The sequence below is a fragment of the Balaenoptera borealis genome (assembly GCF_965194805.1).
Source record: "Balaenoptera borealis genome assembly, chromosome: 5".
Lineage (NCBI taxonomy): Eukaryota > Metazoa > Chordata > Mammalia > Artiodactyla > Balaenopteridae > Balaenoptera > Balaenoptera borealis.
The window spans coordinates 69209157-69229370 of NC_138862.1; the positions used below are offsets into that span (position 1 = coordinate 69209157).

At 38.3% G+C, this 20214-nt stretch overlaps 1 protein-coding gene across 3 annotated transcripts in view; it reads right to left on the reverse strand.

Moving 5' to 3' along the window:
• HACD2 (3-hydroxyacyl-CoA dehydratase 2) overlaps positions 1-20214 on the reverse strand; it is an 89552-nt gene that overhangs the window by 13364 nt on the left and 55974 nt on the right. For all 3 annotated transcript variants that reach the window (XR_014245426.1, XR_014245427.1, XM_082394996.1), the window contains exon 4: positions 16271-16359. Coding sequence is in view for 1 of the 3 variants with exons in the window: in XM_082394996.1 (XP_082251122.1) it covers positions 16271-16359 (89 nt within the window). In the remaining 2 variants the exon portion in view is untranslated. The remainder of the gene's footprint in view (positions 1-16270; positions 16360-20214) is intronic.

A 20214-nucleotide genomic window follows, 5' to 3' on the forward strand; every position in this document is an offset into this window, starting at 1 on the left:
TCTTCCCGACTTGCAGCTGGCTGCTTTATCACCACATTCTCACATGGAACGTGAGAGAGAGAGAGAGGAAGTTCTCTCTAAAAATATGTAAAAGGTATCATGTGCAAGGATATTAGTGCCTTATAGGCATGAATCTCATCGTGAAGATCCCACCCTCACGACCTCATCTAAACCTAACCACCTACCGAACGTCCCACCTCCAAATACCATAACACTGGGGGGCTTAGGGTTTCCACATATGAATTTTGGGGGACACAATTCAGTCCACAGCGTCATTTCAGACCAGGTGTTGGCAAACTTTTCCTGAAAAGGGCTAAATAGCAAATATTTTAGGCTTTGTGCCATATGCGGCCTTAGTCAGATATTCTTTTTTGTTGTTTTTTTACACCCTTTAAAAAATGTAAAAACCATCACAAATTGCAGGCTACATGTAGCCCACAAGTTAGCCCTGTTTTAGATCCATTTGACCCCCCCAACTTTCCCTGTCTGTTAACCTCTACAAATATCATTCTTCAGCCTTCCTTTGGCAGACTCTGCGTGTGTGTGTGTGTGTGTGTGTGTGTGTGTGTGTGTTGTGTTTTGCTGGGGGGTGGGGGAGGCACTATATCTATAACCAATGGATGCTATGGAAAAAGGAAGTAGTCTTAAAAGAATACATATAGGCAAGTTTTTCGTGTTATGTCATCTTAAAATCTTAGTAATCTCCTTATGTTTGTGATAAAATATACATAACTTAAAATTTACCATTTTAATCATTTTTAAGTGTATATTTCAGTGGCATTAAGTACATTCACCATGCTGTGCAACTATCACCACTATCCATTTCCAAACTTTTTCATCATCCCAAACAAACTCTGTACTCATTAAATAATCTCTCTCCATTTCTCCCTCCCTCTAGCCCTTGGTAACCACTACTCTACTTTTAGTCTTTAAGAACTTGTTCATTTCACAACACTGTAAATCAACTATACTTCAATTAAAAAAAAAGAAAAAGAACTTGCTCATTCTAGGTACCTCAATTAAATGGAATCATGCAATATGTTTCCTTCTGTGTCTGGCTTCTTTCATTTAGCATAATGTTTTCAAGGTTTATTCATGTTGTAGCACGTATCAGAATTTCCCTCCTTTTAAAGGTTGAATATTATATTGTACGTAAATACCACATTCTGTTTACTGATTCAACTACTGAGGAACATTTGCATTGCTTCCACCTTCTGGCTATTGGAATAATGCTGCTGTGAACATGGGTGTACAAATATCTATTTGAGTACCTGTTTTCAATTCTTTTGGGTATACCTAGGAGTGGAATTGTTAGATCATATGGTAATTCAATGTTTAGCTTTTTGAGGAACTACCAAACTGTTTTCCACATTGGCTGCACCATTTTACATTCCTACCAACTGTGCAAAAAGGTTCCAATTTCTTCACATCTTCACCAACACTTGTTATTTTCCTTTTTTCTTCCTGACAGTAGCATCCTAATGAGTATGAAGTGGCATCTCGTCGTGGTTTTGATATGCATTTCCCTAATGACTAGAGATGTCGAGCATTTTTTCATGTGCTTGTTGGTCATATGTGTATCTTCTTTTGAGAAATGTCTTTTGCCCATTTTTAATTTGGGGGGGGAATAACCTCTTTTTAATAATTATGATCACAATAGCAGTAAAAATAATTATACCTAATAGCTACTGAACTCATACTATCTGCCAAGCACTTTTTAACATATATTACCTCTTCGAATCCCCATTTTACAGATGAGGAAAGTGAGGTTTACAGAAGTTGAATCTAGGTCTTGTCCCAAAACTCTGAACGGTTCTGACTTGTCTTCTTGGGCTTTAGACATACACACACACTCCCCTGTTGCTGTGGGGAGAACATCTCTCTTGCAATTGAGGATGGGGAGGTGAGGGAGAGACATAGAGACGGTAGGTCTAAGAGATGGCTAGTGTGGTTGGAAAATCAGTTACATGTTGTAAATGAGTAAACTGAGCAAATAAATCAATGTATTAAAAAATGGACTTCTCGCTGTTGGAATAGGTATTTACAAACATGGAAGGGAGAACGCTAGAAAGAACACCAAGATGTTGAATTGTAATTGGAGGAATCGATATGAGCTCATGATTTTATGTATGTGTGTGTGTGTGTGTGTATACACACACACACATACAGCAATGTAAATGCTTTTAGATATACATATATATGAGTATATACGCATGTAGATGTATTGATACATATATGTATATAGTAGCTTTCTCTACTGAGAGGACCAAGAAGCAATAACATCCCAGTAGCGAGGAGCACCTCAACTACCAGATCTTGGTTCCTAAATATCCCATCCTCCACTAAAAGGAACCAGATTCCTTGGCATAATGGCTGATTCCAGGGCTGGGGCAGGGGAAGTACAAGATGATTCTGGAAATCTTTTTGTCAGAAAGTAAGGAAATGCTCAAACAATGATGAAGACAAGTCAAAAGGACAAGAAGAAAGGGTTCCCGCTGACCAAATCACAGACAATTTTAGCATCAAAGTAAATAACAGATTACAATCCACTGGATTATATAGGAATTCACAAGTCCAAACTGATATAAATAAAATAAATAAATGAATAAATGAGAGAAAGGGAAAGCTATTCCTTACAGTAGGATGCCAACTAATACATGGAAAAGAATGACAGAAGTAGAGAATCCCATTTGGTAACCATCACAGAGGTGGCTGATAAGAGACCAGGAATCATTCCCGAAAAATACTGATCAATAAAACGGGGAAAATGGTGACTTGAAGGTGGAGAAAGCTGGCAGGCACCAACAGAAGCAGGTGATTGAGGTCAACATCACCAGGGGTGGGATGGGTATAGTCATGGTGCTGCCACCTCATGTGATACCCTGAGAAGAGCATGGCACCATTTCTCTGGTATTTCTGCCAAGAATGCATGGCTTGAACTGGTTATGAGGGAACACTGGATGGATGTAGGCTGAGGGTCACCCTAGGGAAATTAAGGCCTATACTCTTTAAAACTGTTACGGACATGAGCGACAGATCAGGACTTCTTAGTCTTAGACTGATGGGTCTAAAGAGACCTGACAACTCATTGTATATATGGCAACAACCATGTTTCTCCTTTCCCTGTGTATCCTGGTGCTTAGCACAATACCTGGAGCATAGAAGATACTTAGTAAATATGTGCCATCCAGAAAGGGAAAAAAAGGACACTGTTTAGACAGATAGTGAAATCTGAATGAGGCCTGTGGATGGGATGATAGTATTGTATCAGTTTTGCTTTCCAGACTGGAGGGTTGTTATGCAGGTGATGTGGGAGAGTGTCTGAAACATGTACTTGGGTGACAGGACATCACGTACAGCTTGCTCTCAAGGTTCAGAAAAAAACGAATGATAACGGATAGATAAATACAGAGGAAGAGGTGATAGGAATGGGAACAAATGTAGTAAAATGTCAGTAGTCGGGGAATCTGAATGAAGGAAACATGAGAGTTCTTCGTACTGTTCTAGTTCAAATTTTCTGTAAATTTGAAATTACGTCTAAAGAAATTATTTTAAAATATCACCTGAGAACCAAGTAACCACTTTGGGGACATAATTAGAAGCAAACAATATCATCTGGTTTCTATAAATTGCTTTTGATATGAAGCCTCTAAATCTGCTGGAAGAGGCGGGCTACATAACCATAAAAGAAGATATAAGGACATTTATAACAAAAACTGCCAATAAGAGCACACTTGAGAAGGAACAACAGGTTTAATGCTGACCCTAAATTTGTATTGGCATTACTATTGTCTTACACTGTAAGTACCCCAAGGGCAGGTCCAAAAACTCGCTTTGAAAAGGGGTTAGCTTACTTAAAAAGCAAAATCAGACTTTCAATAAATGCTTTAGATTAGGATAATAATGATGATTAAGATAATGATAACTCCCATTTAGCACGGCTAATTATTCCTTAAGTATGGTAAAAGTAATTATGTCTAAATTTTCACCAGCTAACTGTGAAACCATTTTAATAAGTATAAAAGAATTCATTCCTATGCGAAGTCAATTATATCTCTGTTTTAAAAGTCAATTATATCTCTGCTTCAGGACATAGAAAAGAATTCAACGCAGTTGTGTAGAAATTTGTCACTAAAATTTTCAGAAGAGATTAGGTTACATTATAGCTAATATGTAGCTAACATTTATTGAGCACTTACTAAGTGCCAGACACTGTTCTAAATGCTTTATATGTATTAACATATTGCATCCCCAAGACCACCCCATGAGGAGGAACAACAGGGCCTGGGAGACTAGAACAGCTCCTTAGGAGCTGAAACAGCTGGGCAGCTGAAGTGTGACGTGGTGCCAGCACCCTGTCTTTCCTGCCTTGTCAGTTATCGCACTCTACCGTACTGCTCAGTTCTGCTCCTGAGCAAGCCCTGTAAGGGCAGCACCTGTGATTTCTCCTTCCCATGCATCCTAGTGCTTAGCACAATACCGGAGCAGAGAAGGTACTGAATGAGTATTCTGACCCATCTGCAGCCTGGCCTGCAAGTTCTCTGCCTTGGTTGGAACAGCCTTGGGTGAGGAGGGCAGCTCCCCAGGGAGGGTGAGGCCACAGGGCTGCTGCCTGGATGGTGACGTCAGCAGAAGGTTTGGGCTGGGGCACCGGACAATTCTGATGACAATCCTGGTCCTTTCCATAACTTTCTGAAGCTTTTTTGAATAAAAATGTAACTCACTTAGTTATCTGCTTAAAAGGAATGTCATCCTTGATAAGAAATTGAAATGTAATAAATATTGACATGTGGTGGTTTTAAAAAAAATGATGTCTGGATTAGCATTAGTCTTTTCACATGGCAATTTCATGTGTAAAGTGTCCTTCATGATTTAGTGTTTATTAAAAATCCATGATAGGGTACCTGGTAAACAAACCAGAAAATAATATTCCTTTTCTACGGAAAATGAGAGCTATATATTAATATTCTTCCACTTTAAAGGAGAAAAAAATGTGCATCTACATAGATTTTTCTTAACCTACAATGACAAAGGGAACTGGTTAAAAAATTATTTCCATTACAACACAATAACTAAGGACTAATTTTTGATATGGATGATGGCCTAGTTAAACGTTTTGGCCTACGAAAACAAGTCTTGGTCATGAAATTAACTTTTCTGAACATGCAATGAGAAAAATGTATAAGCATGCGGTAAACAAGCAACGCATGATCAATTCTATATTTATGACAGACATGCAGGTCTGAATGCTAATATGTTCCCATTAGTCCAACTTTAATGCTACTATCTGCTCAGCCCATTTCCTGGGAAACATGAAGGAAGAGTGGCAGGTTCCTACAACCAGCCTCTTCTCCAATCATTGCAACTCTTGAATTAAACAGACCTCCAGGCTTCCAGGCTACATATCCTTATCTCTCCCAGCCTCAGCTTCCTCATATGGAAACTGAGGTAATATTTGCCTTTGCACGGTTGACGTGAGGTCAGAAAAACCTATCAAATGCTTAGTAAAATGCTAGCCATTTAATACACAGCAGTTATTACTATTATTCCATGAAAGAAAAATTCAATTCAACAAATCTGTATTAAGTTTCTACTATCTACGCTAGCCACTGCTGGGACCCAGGACAGGTTGGTGGCTGCCTCTTAGGCTTAATTAATTACCAAGATAATGTTTTGTTTGTTGTTGTTTTGCTTTCTGTTGTTAAGTGTTACAGGCATTAGCCTGTACCAACTCTGGGATGTCTAAGGATCTCACCAGCTGCTAGCCTTTCCCAATGTTCTTCCTGAGTTCTGTTTGATTTTCTCACCTCCAAAGAGCACATTATTAACTGAAAAGTTTTCATGCAACTATTTCCTTCAACCAAACTCAAGCACGAGGACTGCATCAGAATGGGGTCATAATTAGTCCCACCTTGATCATATATACCCAATACAGTCTAAGTATTCTATGAAGCAACAGTCCTTTAACTACAGCAAGACAGCCCGAGAACAATATTCCCAGCAGTAGGTTACTGTGGCCCCGTAGAGAGAGCTGGGGCATACTCACTCCACCGTCTGTCCCAGACCTCTAAATGTATCATCCTAGTGTGCCTACCCAACACTCTAGAGGGGACAGGATTGATCATTGTCAGAAATGTAACTGACACGGTCAAAAGAACATGAAATTGGCAATATACACTGTGAAATGTCAAGGTTCTTTTGTTCTATGATGGTTTAAGAATTGCAAAAATGTCAGTAAGACAGAAAATAAAAACAAAGGCCCCAATGAAAACAAACAAACAAACAAAACCCCCAAAGGCTATGAATACCATCTCCTGGAGCATAAATATTAAAACAATGTCCCATGATCCTGGTCCACAGATATTCTGAGTTTGTACAGTGCTTTAAAAAATAGTTGAGCCAGTTTTTTAAGTTAGAGATTTCACATTAAAAAAAAAATCTGTATTTCTGCTTTTTCTTAAAGGAGCAGCTGCATAACACTCGATCGATTTGCCAATCACTAGCTGAGGTGAGCACGGCCTTTCTTCTGAGATGATGTACACCCTCTAGTCATCATATTCTCCTTGAACTTTCTTTTAACACCCACCTGTGGGACAGACATCTGGTGCCAACTGATAAGCTCTGCTACAGATGGCAAAGTGCTACACAAATGTAACATGACTATTTGAAAAACTCTAAAGTTTTAAAAACTATTAAGTAGTATATAAAAACTTGGTTAATCTGATTAGTTTTTACACTTGAAGCTCTCAACATACACTTCTTTGAAGCAGTAACCTCAATAAAAGATTCCCTAAACTTGATCTAAAAAGACAGCACCAATGCAGAAGGCAAAAGAGATGCATGATTATCGAGTTTTTGGTTATCCTGGTAATTTTTTTGCCAGAGCAAAATATAGTAAAGGGGAGAAGATGCAATACAAACGATTATGGCAGCAATTTAAAGAAAAGACAAGTTAAAAGTCTTTAATGCATCAAGCCTAATAATTAGTCTCCTCCCTCCCTTCCAAATGCAAGCATACCCTCAGCATGCTTCCACACACAACCACACATGTGTATCAAGTCACGTCTTACAAATTCCCAAAGCGCACCAGGGTCACTTCAGACTTGAAAAGGGTCCTCTCTCTGGAAAATGCAAACGACTTAGTAATATGCTTTATTTTATCCATGATGCATCACAGCTTTTAAATGAGAGCTTCTTGACTATATAGGGCTTCTTGATACGGGTAGGTAAAAAACGTTATTGAACCCTCTTTCCAGAAGCAATATAAATACATTTCATATATATTTCACAGGAGCAGGGGGATAGGGATGATTTCTTCAGGTTCCCCTGTCATCTTCAAGATTCCCACTGAGACCAGTTACCTGCTGCATTCACCGTGCAGGTCAACTGTCAGGAGACTGAACGTACTGGTATTCTTGTCAATTTATGTATTTTTAATTAAGTTATCTGATTCTCCATATTTATGCTGAAAATACAGTTATACTGAAAAAGCTACAGCATACAAAGGACCGATTTGGCAAAGGAGCAGATAATTTAAGAGACAGTTCCTCCTCCTACATATTAAAAAAGTTTTCCAATGAATATTTATCAATGCTTTAAAAATGCCACTCATTGTACCGTGGAGCACACCTGTGTAAAAGCAGTTTATAGCTAATAATTTTTAACTTTCCTTGACTTTGCTGACATACTTTAGCAATGCTCACGATGTATGCCACCAGCTCACTTTTACAGTGTGAAATGAGAATCTCTGAGATCATTGAGATAATAATGTTGACTACATTTCTATGGTATCTTTGAACTCAAATAGGAGAGAAAAGGCCTGGGAAATGGTTTTCAACAAAGACAAACGTGGGACACGTTATCATGGTGAATCCACTGCAAAGGCCAAACTGCAGGTCTCTGAAAGGTAGGGTCTATATGGCCTCCTGCCTCACCAGTTAATCAACTGCTACCTCTGCGAAAGATGAGAATACCATCCACACTGTTTCCCACACCTGCAATCAGGATTTTAATGACAATTTAATCTAGAGTACTAAACAAAAAATCCCCAGATTTAAAGAGCACAGCATACCAAGTATACCATATAAATTTCCTTTGGCTACTTTTTTTTTTCTTTTTTAAATCACACAGTCATGCACATATGAGATAAAGTATATGGAACCTAATTGACTGAAATAAAGAGAATGGTAAATAATATTACACTGAACAACTACAGCTACACTGTCCGATACAGTAAACTCCAGTCACATGTGGCTATTTAAAATTAAATTACATTAAAATTCAGTTCCCCATTCACTCTAACTTCATTTCAAGGGTTCAACATGTGTTCACATACAACTAGTAGCTACTATATTGAACAGCACAGACAGAACATTTCTGCCATTACCAAAAGTTCCTTTGTACAGTCCTGGGATAGAGGAAATATCCAAAAGAAAAATGTTGGTAACCAACATGTTTCTATCACTATATGGGACCAAAAAGTTACCCTTTTTGGCTTGAAATAAACATCTGAATTCACTTCACTTTCAAACCATGGATGAAAACTGGTTTGAGTGTCAAATTCACTTATTGGTAACTCTCCACTGACAGTACAACTTGACAGCACACTTCTATGACACAGGCTTACTTCCCTGCATTATTTATTCTTCAACTCAAGCTGATGACATATAACCAAAGCTGAAACCACTTAGGCTCCAGGCCTGTAAATCTCATCTCAGGTGCTTCTTTGGGAAACCACTATTTTACACGCAAGGTAACCTTTTTTTTTTTTCTTCCATCATTCTCATTCCTATTCCATGACAGTTTCCTAGTGCCAAAAGTCAAACACCTTTGTTAATCTCAGGACTCCAAGTATCCAGATTTGGCTCTAAACAGGCTTCCTACTATTTCTAAGTAGCAGCAATTACATATATTAAGATACTACCCATAGTATGAAAATGTCTTATGCTTGAAGAGGATGCATTCCAACAATGAGCTTCTGTGTCAGAAATTTCATTATCAGAAATAGAAGGAAAAAAAATTAGGAGGAAAGTAGGAGACACCACTGACACATCCAGAACATCAATTAAATGGGGGAGAAGGGTTTTAGCATAATATTTTAAAAGACTAACGGAACTGTAAATGCACTGGGAAACCCAAGATCTGGAAGTTCTGGGGCAGAGGGAAAGGAAGAGGCCAATAGTGCTCAGGCCTGAAATGCCTGGCCACCTGCAAGGCAGTCTGGACTGGGCAGGCTGGGGCAGGTCTGGCTTTGAGTCCCAGAGGAACCTCACAGAGTGGGGCACTTTCCTTTGGAGCTGACAGGTCAGGCCCTGGCCCTTCCTGCCCTGAATGACATTCCCCCAAATGAAGATAACCGTGCAATCTTCCAGGGAGTTTGTCTGGTTTAACTACTCCCTCTCATGCCAGAATTGAGGAATGGGAATGGATGATGTCAGATTTAGCCCTTGGGGTAAGAAAGCAAAAGAAAAGGTCCCGAGAAACTTCAAGTGTGAGGGTGTTTGTGGGGCAGGGTCACCAATGGAGGAGGGTTCAGTGGAGGAGAGCCAAGAGGAGAAAAAGATTAACATTAAACACAAATAAAACTGATTTCCTGATTTTGTTGGGCCTGGAACCTACTCAACTATTAACTGACAAAGGGGCCTATGTTCTTGTAGGATGTAGTGGTAACGCTCACTTGCATGGTTTAAGATGTTTTATTTTATTTTAAACACAACTGACTTAATTATCAAAGAACAGAGTATAATACATTTTGAACAAAGGAGTGCCCCTGGAGTTTTCCAAGGACTACAAAAGAACTAAGACAATGGGAGAAAGATGCAACATGGAACATCAGAAGTGAACCTACACTGAACCCAAAAGGATCTAAATATTTTGCAATAAAATTTTTATACACGGTTCAAGAAAATGTTGGAAAGGGACAGAAAAACACCGAGAGAAAAACAGACAACCTGATTTTGCCAAAATCACCTACGCTAAATATATTCAATGTCAAAGTGAACCATCCAGCCTTGAGAAAAGTAACACTATCTTTAAGTGTCCATTATTAACAGATGCAGAAGTGGCATTAAAGTACTGCTACATCTGTCTTGGAGTTGTCTCAAGTCTGACAGTGTCTGATTAACGATCAAATAATGAGGTTTTCTACCTTTAGGAGAGGTGCTAATTTTAAAAGTGAAGGTGATGCAAATCCACCTACAGAAATATTTAAAATAGAAAGTAAGGGAATAGATGGAGTAGGGTGGAGAACTTTAGACATTCAGCACTCAAGGGGCCAAAAGATACTGAATGTACCCCAATGTCCTTTGTTAACTGAGATGGAACGTCACTGTGGAAATGGCCTGGGCTAGAAGACAGTGGCGTGGCTGCTGGTCCAAGCACAGTACCCAAGGAGGGAACAACGTGCCCCAGATGCAGCCTCTCAGCTCCTCATCTGAATGATGGGGATAAGAAGGTGCCCTTCCTGCCTAACCGAAAGCCCATGTTCATGGATGGCCATTAGGGACAACAAGGAGCACGTGCAGCCACAGGAAACATGCCAACAAGAGAAGCAACCTCAAGAGGCAGCAAGAGCAGGAGCGCACCGCGAACCCAGCTGGAGGACCCAGCAGAGAAGGAAAACCTATAGTGCAACACAACAGGAAAAGGATCACGGAGTATCCTCCAGGAAAAGGATCGTGGAGTATCGAGGATACCACTGTACTTAGTCCTCTAGCTTCCACAAGAGTGAAAAAGGAGAGGAAAAGAGGAAGAAAAAAAAAACTGTGTGGCATCTATGAAGGAAGTAGCATTCCTTCTGAAGTGAAACTGCTTTATAAGGGGTTTCAGAAGCTGCTCAGCAAAAAACTGCATGCTAGAGACCTTGATTTCTAAACACTGCTGCCTTGTTTTCATGTATTCCTCTCAGTTAATCTCCACAAAAACTCTGTGAAATGAGCAGGACAGATATCAGTATTGCCATGTCACAGATGAGAAAAACAAGGCTCAGAAAGTTGAAGTGCTTTGTCCTAAGCCACAGGGTAAGTGTCGAAGTGCACACTCACCAACCCCTCATGAAAATTATGGCTGTTAAGCCTACATGTTCTAGAATACTGAGTTTGACTTACCTAGAAAATAACAAAAGTGTCCAAGGAAGGTGACATTTCTTGAGAAAACCAAAGAAGAGAGATGTTTGTGCAGTATTTCCTTGGGTGGAAACGATAACGATCTACCTGGAATCATAAATGATCTACCTGGTGGCCTTGGCCAGGCAACAAGAAGCACCTGCCAAGGATGGAGCCCCTCCCTCCAACCCGCCCCCCAAACAAATGATGCTTTAGCTTCTTTAATGCCGTGGTTTCAAATCTGCCGCTGCCTTCAAGGTGGGCCCCTCAAGCTTCCTCTTACATGCAAGTGAGCCTCAGCTCCACAGACACTAGATTTTGGAGAAGGCACCAGAAACTAGTCCCTCCACTTAGCTGGGTAAGGGAACTCCAGGCTTTCACTCTCTAAGAATGAGACTATGGCTCTCAGATTTGGGACAGAGATGGTGAAATTTGGTTAGGTCTCGAGGAAACTAAGCAGAAATGGGAAGTAAAATCAAGAAAAAAGAAGGGCAAATAAAATTACAGCACAACACTACAGTTTCTTAGAGCATTTCTCAAACCTTAGAATTCATCAAATTATCCCAGGAGCTTAATAACAGTGATGCTTCTCTGTCTCCACTCCCAAAAATTCTGTATCAAATGTGGGGCGGGACCTGGAAAGTGCATTTTTAAGAAGCTTTCTGGGTAATTCGGTTCCAAATAGTCCATAAACCCCAGTATGAAAAATAGTCTTGGAACTTTCAAGGAGAAAGGCCAATTAATTGGAAGGATTTAATCAGTGTCTTAAAATGAGCACTAAAAAACCAGAGAAGCACATGGGCAAAGTGCTGCAGACAAGCACCCAGGGCCTACAATTGATTTGTACATTTCACATGTAAATGCTCTGAGTGGAGAATCATATGCGTGTGGTATAACAGAACCGCTGAAGAGGAAAAGTGTTTCTGGGTCTGAGATGGGGGTTTTCAACTCCACACGGGATAAAGAAAGTATGGTTAGCACACAAAAATAAGGATGTGTTTACATCACATTTCTAACCGATGAGAGCAAGTTCTGATGCAGTGGGAAGACTGTGAATTCAGAAGTCTGCTTTTCAACTCTGCCATTTGACAGAGTCATTTGCCTCTCTAGCTTCCAAACTTTAAATGGAGACTACAACCTACCTCAAGAGACAGTTGTCAAGAGTGAATAATAATAACATATTTTAATAAAGCCCCCTGTAAACTGTAATGCATCAAACAACAAAAAACAGCATAATGATAAAGAACTGGAGGTTACTAACTTTCTTAAACACTGATGGCAAGCTTTTTGTAGGCATCTTGCTGAGAAGTTAGCAGAGATGGCAGATTAAGTGTTACAAAGCCCAGTGGCATGCCAGAAAGAAGTGGGAAACAGCTGACTGGTGAAATCAGGAGAATTTACAGAACATTCCAAAGGAATGTGGGCAAACATCCTTTTCTCCAATGGTGGCAAAGGGTGAGGAAGAAAGGAGAGAAGGCTCAGCACTCCAGGGTATAGTCTATTTTACACAAATTACTGCTAGTAAAGTGTCGAAGGTGTTTGTTGCACTTAGGCTAAAGTCACAGCGAGAGCCCAACAACTTCTTACTCAACTGCTGCCCATGGCAGTGACCTGGGACTTCTGCTCCAAGAACATGGCGATCTTACACTAAGAACTCCGGAGAGGATGTGTGTGGGCTTCTCCAAAGAGGGCTGGGCCAGGAAAAGGGACAGTGGCCTACCTGTGTGTCCAGGAATCTGGGGCTTGGCTTAGCTTCTTTTTGGACAAGGAAGAATAGGTGCCCTGTGGACTTGTCTGTTTCTGAAGGGGGGTCACAGTGAGGGACAGAAGGTGGCATCTCCCACTGCAATTCACTCTGAAAAATGTCAATCTTTTTTCAGTTCAATGAGGAGACAAAGACACAGGCCCAAACAGAGGGTGAGGGGAACAAATGCCCATAGAGGCCTGATGTGGCAATAGCAGTGGCCAGCCTGGCTAAGGAATGGGGAAGAAGCCAGTTCAGTTCTGGAGGTCAGGTGGGAAAACTGGAAAGGAAACAGGTTAGCTAGAATTTCTGATTCCCTCCTGTATCCCTCAAACCCTATGTCCCACCCTGAGCTTGTCTGTTTAATCAGAAGTTTTACTTTGCTTATATAAAAAGTCCTTTTAAAAGGAAAGAAGTGGGAAGGTTATTTGCTATGTTAGGTCAAGAAAAAGCTTTTGAGCATAGAGACATTGTTTCTTTAATATCCTGCTCATCAAGGTGTCCTGCTAGTGATGGTGGGTCCTTATACATCATAAAAGAAAACCATCTGATCACCTTTTAGTTCTATGATATACCTGGTGACATCTATGTGACTAGCATTCCATGCAGTAAAGAATTATAATGACAAGTAAGGATGCATGTCCTAAAGGGCATCTTAAAAGAAAATATACCTCAAATATGAAAAAAGTAGTATCTAGTCTTAAAAGGTATACAGGCTATACCTTAGTACATCATGTACAATTATAGAAAACAAGGGGAATGAGCATAGAAAATATAAGCAGGCCAGAGAGGGTGGAACAAGAGTCCAAATCCAAATGTAATGCTATGAAAATGAAGAATTTGTGTCCACTTTAGAGGGAAATATGATATAAAAACAAATTGAGAATGAAAGCAGAGTACTGTGAAAAGAATTTGAACATGACTATGAGAAAGTGATATATATTTTATGAAGCAGTTATTTCTGAGGTCAATTTCCCTATGCATTAGTTATGTGATTCCCACCATTAAAATAAACAAAGCTGGATATAAAGAAAATAAAGATATTTTAAAGATGTTTCAGTAAAACAGAAGAATGGAAGTTTAACAGGGAAGCCATATGTAATGTTGTATAGAACAAACTGAATTATAGCTAACATGAAACTCTATGGCAGGAAAAACAGCCTTTGGCCAAGAGAAGGGGGTGAGGAACAGGTCACAGACAGCAGACTGGCCTCTGAAATGCTACAGCAACAGGTTTTCAAATTAGCTATTAGCAACTTGGGGTGGGCCCGGAGGGAATCTACTGCCATAAACAAAACGATGAATGGGTTCTTTTCAAAGAAAAGGGGAATGAGGAGAAAAGAAGTGTGACCTTGGAACAGCAAATGCTATTTATGTGAGAAAGGAGTAAGTCAATTAATCAATAGGGTATATGTGAAAAGAAGAGGACCCAAGAGGTGACAGAAAGACAATAAAATTTACTACATTCCTAAGAAAATGATATGTTAACAATAGTAGAAATTGGGTAAGTTTGGTTGCAGAGAAACAATTTTGAATATGCAAATCTAACAAGCATATAACTTAAATTACTGTAAGGCTCAAATATGCCACTACCTGTGAAACCATCTGTTAAATGTCAAGTCTGTGCATCTGTCAGGCAGGAGGTTACTGAGGGCGATGGCCAGGTCGACATAGCTGTAATCCACAGAGACATTTAATAGCTTTCTAAGCCAAGCTGTCTTCCTGCTCTGCCCAGGAAATCCTGGCAAATGTTGGTAACAGCAATATGGTAACAACTGCTTAACTTGAACTGTAATCATTTTTGATTTACCTGTCTACCACCCCGTTTGCCAGAAGTGCTAATAAGCAGAGGAGTGGTTATTGAAGCAGAGGAGAGGAGAAGCAGAGGCCATGAATAACCCATCACCTGGAGCATTAGCTCCTGGACACCTAGTATCTGACTCTACTGGCAAACTGATTAAACACTCCAGAGTTGAAAACACTCTATCTTCATTTAATTATCGAAAGTACATAATTACCTGTTTAAGAATATAAATGAGTTACTATTAGGAAGAAAGTTTAGGTCACTTAAGACTATTGGGAAATTAAAAATTCGAGTTGCTGGTTAAAATGGAAAGGAAAGAGTGCGTACACAAAAGTAAAGGAGGAAGAAATACAGGTTAAAAATGATTTATAGAAAGAACTTTGAAACCAATGAAAACAGTAACTTTTCCTTATTCCAGAAACAATTAAGAATGAGGTCAAGGGGCAATATGCTACATTAGGATTTACTTGCCTGTTTTTGACTTTTTTTTTTTTTTTTAAGAAATGTGATCCTGTTTTTACTCTAAAAAGTGATCATGTAAAAGTATGAGATTGTTTTACATTCTTCCTACATAGAAAGTGTAGACAGACATCTTCAAGGAGTGAAAGAGCTTAAAAGAAAAAGTCTGTGAATCTATAACAAAAACAATAACTTAGTCAATTTTGCTTAAAAACTCATTAGCTATGTGCATTTTTCTGTATGTATATCATACGCCAATAAAAAGTTAAAAAAATCATTAGTTAAAATACAAATGAAACTGTCTAAATAAATCCTGAAAAACAAAATGTTTTGACAGGGATTTCAGAGTAATAGAAGACAAAGAAAAAACCAGAATAATGCTAACGGATTAGCACATTTCATGAGGCTAAAGAACCCAATAATGCTGGTGATAAGTTACTGGGACTGGAAAACTGAAAAATGAATCTTCCTGGTGGCTACAGGTACTCTTCCTCACGATGACATTAGCAAGTAATAACTGACTTTTAAAAAGCCAAAAACATACTGGAAAACAACTCCCTTCCCTGATACCAGAAAATGAAAGCTTAGTTGTAGATTTACACCCATGGTAATGATGTCTTTCTCCCCCCAGTTCTTACAAGAAGCATCCCTGGGCCTGCCTGGGTGTCCACCACCCCAGACCTCCCAGAACCACTAGACTCAGCACACTTGGGAATTCCACTAACCCTGGTGGGCTGGGTGGAAACAAGTTTGTTTCTCCTGGTCCTACAAAGATTGGACTGTTCTGGGAATGCATTAATGTCCCTCACTTCCACAACGGTCCCACTACAGGATGAAGATGTCCAGAGTTTATGGTGCTGGATCCAAACAAGAAAGCAGAAAAATATAACTGAGGTGCAGACCACACCCATACCAGCCAAATCTCCAAGGGAACTGAGATTTCAGGACTTTGTGTAATCAGTCTTCTCTTTACAACACTGCATATTTGGGGTATGTTTCCCACTAGTAACCCAATTCCTATAGTACAAGTGATTTTTATCTGGGCTATACTGATATGACCTGGAGTTCCATCTTTAGCCATAACACACATGTGAGAAAAAAAAGTTGACTAATGTTTGTTAAAGCTGATAGTATTTTATTTTTGTCAATTTAAACACTTACCTCTTTGACGCTATGTGTTACTGCCCATATTAAAAAAACTCTTGACATCACCTGGAAAGAAGTCAGGACAACAGAAGATGGAACAATTCCTGAAAGAAATTTTAGGATGGGTAAATAAATGTATTGTACTAAGTTTCAAAATGTAATAGATTTTCTAAAACATCCAAATTTTAATGTTTAAAGCCAAAACCATCATGAGCAACTGAAACTTATCTACATTGCTATATAGACTATGTTTTTCTATGCAGTCAATACTAAAACTTTTTTCCTCCCTCAAAACAATAAAATTGTTAATGGCAATAGCAAACCATAGAATCTAGGTACCTTTCGTAGGTCTTTCAAAACCACTTATACAGGTAGAGAAAATAAAACCACTGCTTAACCTTTAAAATTAGACGTTGAAAGTTCCTTTTGCAATATGCGTTTCAAATATGAACAGGCAACTATGGAAGGAAGATCAATGGTATTTATGTCACTGGAATATTGGAAGCCCCTGGATATCAGACTTGATATGATATACTATCTAATGGTTAAGTTGGCATCTTTTATAACCCACTTGAAGATTCTGCCAACAAGTGGACAAAATCAAAGTTTATATACCATTTCTTCTTACTTTGTTCTTAACAGTAAGCATTGGTACAATTATCTTCCCAATGTTCTCAAGTTATAACACTGGAATCATGTTTAGTTATTTTAGATAATCATCAAGTTCTGCTAAGTTTACCTTTCTTTGGCTTCTCCCTTCAGTTCCTACAACCACAATCTAGAGACCAGCCACCACCATTATATAAAATTCTTCCCTCCTTTAACTCATCTTAAACCCAGCAATAAGTCATTATCTGAAAACATTCTCCTATCTTTGTAACTTTACACTGGCAAGGAACTGCTACAAAAATAAAATCTGGAAGCAGAATTACGGGTATGCAGTCCAGTTGCCCCTCCATCATTTCTCTCTGGTCTTACTGCTACCAGCAACTAGACTTACCAACTTCCTGGACCTGTCAAGTTGCACGTGGGCAACTGCACACTTGCCAGGAACCTCTCACCACGGGTTGTAAATTCTTCTTCCGCTTTAAAACTAACCTCATCTTCAATACATTCAGTGGACTATCCCTGATCAATTTTCATTCTCCTAAGCCCTCTAAAATACACTCAGACTTCTAGACATTTATATAGTTGGACAAACTACAACTTGCCAAAAGACCATGTGCAAATCATACAAAGCTCTATAGGTTTGGCTATGAAAGAAAATTATATCTTAGAATGAGTTTTAGAGATCTGGGTTTTGAAGAGGTAGGGTTTGGTTCTCAAAAGCAAGTAAAATGGACATGTCAAGCGCAATGCTTGGCATATAAAGATGCTCAATAAACCTCTGTAGAATGAATAAAAGAAAAGTATAAATGTATGGACATATAAATCAATGGAATAGAACTGAGAGTCCAGAAATAAACCCTCACATTTACAGTCACTTGATTTTCAACAAGGATGCCAAGACAAGTCAACGGAAAAATATTTATCTTTTCAACAAATGGTGCTGGGACAATTGGATATCCACATGCCAAAGAATGGATGGAGCTGGGATACTTTCTTACACCATATATAAAAAGTTACTCAAGATGGATCAAAGACCTAAATGTAAGAGGTAAAATTATAAAACTCTTGGAATAGAGTTATTTACATAGATGTAAATTTTGTGACCTTGGATTAGGCAATGGTTTATTAGATATGATACCAAAAGCACAAGAAAAAAAAAAGGGTTTTATCAAAATTAAAAACTTATGTGCTTCAAAGGACACCATCAAGAAAGCGAAAAGAAAACCCCCAGATAGGAGAAAATATCTACAAATATATATAATAAGGAAATATACACAAAATATATAAAGAACTCATAATTCAACAATTAAAAAAACTACCCAATTTAAAAATGGCAAAGAATTCGAATAGACATTTTTCCAAAGAAAATATGCAAATGGTCAATAAGCACATGAAAAAGTGCTCAGCATCATTAGGGAAATGCAAATTCAAATCATAATGAGATACACTTCACGCCCACTAGGATGGCTATCATTAAAAAGACAGATAATAACAAGTGGTGGTGAGGATGTGGAGAAGTTGGAACCCTCATGCACTGCTGATGGGATTAGAAAATGGTGCAGACACTCTAGAAAACAGTCTGCCTCAAAATGTTAAATACAGAATTACCCTATGACCCAGCAATTCCACTCCTAGGAATATATACACCCAAGAGAAATGAAAACATATGCCCACACAAAAACTTGTACATGAATGTCTGTAGTGGTATTCATATTAGCCAAAAAGTGGAAATATTAAAAATGTCCATCAACAGATGAATGGATAAATAAAATGTGGCAAAGCCATACAAGGGGACATTAGAAATAAAATAAATAAAAAGTAATAAATAATAAATAAAAGGAAATGAAGTAATGATACATGCTACAATATTAATGAACCTTAAAGCATTATGCTGAGTGAGGAAGCCAGTTACAAAAGATTACATGTTGTATGATTCAATTTACATAAAATGTCCAGAGTCGGCAAAATTATAGAGACAGAAAGTAGATTAGTGGTGACCTGGGACTGGAAGGTTAGGAAGAAAATGGAGAGCGACTGCCAATAGGTACAGGGTTTCTTTCTGGGGTGATGAAAATGTTCTAAAATTGATTATCGTGATGGTTGCATAACTGTAAATATTGAACTGTACATTCTAAATGAATGAATTGAATGATATATGAATAAACCTTTTATTTAAAAATATGTACAAATGAAGTACAGAGCCTGATGATATAATATGTAATACTGCCAAAGAGGCTAATTAGTGAGTCAAACATTAAGTGTATATACTTAGCCAGATCGCATTTCAGGTAAGAAAAACTAAAAAAGATTGACAAACAAAAGTTTTCCTAAATGAGTTATTAAGCACTTGCCACTCAAGGAAAGATCACCACTCTTTCTAGCTTCTTTTTTTTTTTAACTCAAAGACCAGCTCATCACATACAAACATGATTTTTTTTTTCCTTTTATTTCTGCTCTTTCTTTTTTTACCACTGAAACAATGGGCTAGACTGCTAACGGTCTGAGCAGTGCTCCAGGGCTGCTGCTATATTTGGGTAGGGATCAAAAAAGTCCAGGATCTGGACCTCAGATTTCCAAGTTCAAAAATCTAATTTTATGCCACTCATGAGCAAGAACTAGGCTCTTGGGAGACTGACTCATTAGTCAAATCCTAGTTAATAAACCAAAATGTCAATTTATTCACTTGTAATAGAGGCACAGCCTTTGTAATTACTAAATGACTGGGATTTTAGAGACCCTCATCTAGGGGTGCTTTTTTCTGCTGTCAAAATCAGAATGCTTTGTAAGTGTGACTTTAAACAGAGGCATTTGGGAGATCTGAAGATGAATATCACAATTCAGTTACATACAGCTTTATTAATTATCCCTTCTCTACTATAAAGCTCCCTTTTCTAGGAAACATGAATATTTATATATGTTTCCCTTTCAAAAGTGCTAAACAAAAATTATCTGATTGTTTTCCTTAAAAGTAAGTTTTGGTAACCAAAAACAAAGATTTACTTTTCTGGTAAACTTCCCACCAGTCTTTTCTTCTAAGTATATTTTTAAATACAGTTCAACTTCTATTGTTTATACTCTTTGTGGTTTGCTTTCCTCGTTTAACATTTTAAGAAATTTTCTATCTTACAACATATTCTTCAAAAATTTTAACTTGATTCATAATATTCCTTTGAGTTGAATATATTTGTTTACCTATTCTCCTTCTGTGAGACATTTAAATTGCTCCAATTTCTTTTTTTTTTAACATCTTTATTGGAGTATAATTGCTTTAGCTCCAATTTCTTGATACTATAAATGAAGTAATGCAGTATTACAAATAACACTTAAAATTTTTTGAGGCTTAGACCCTT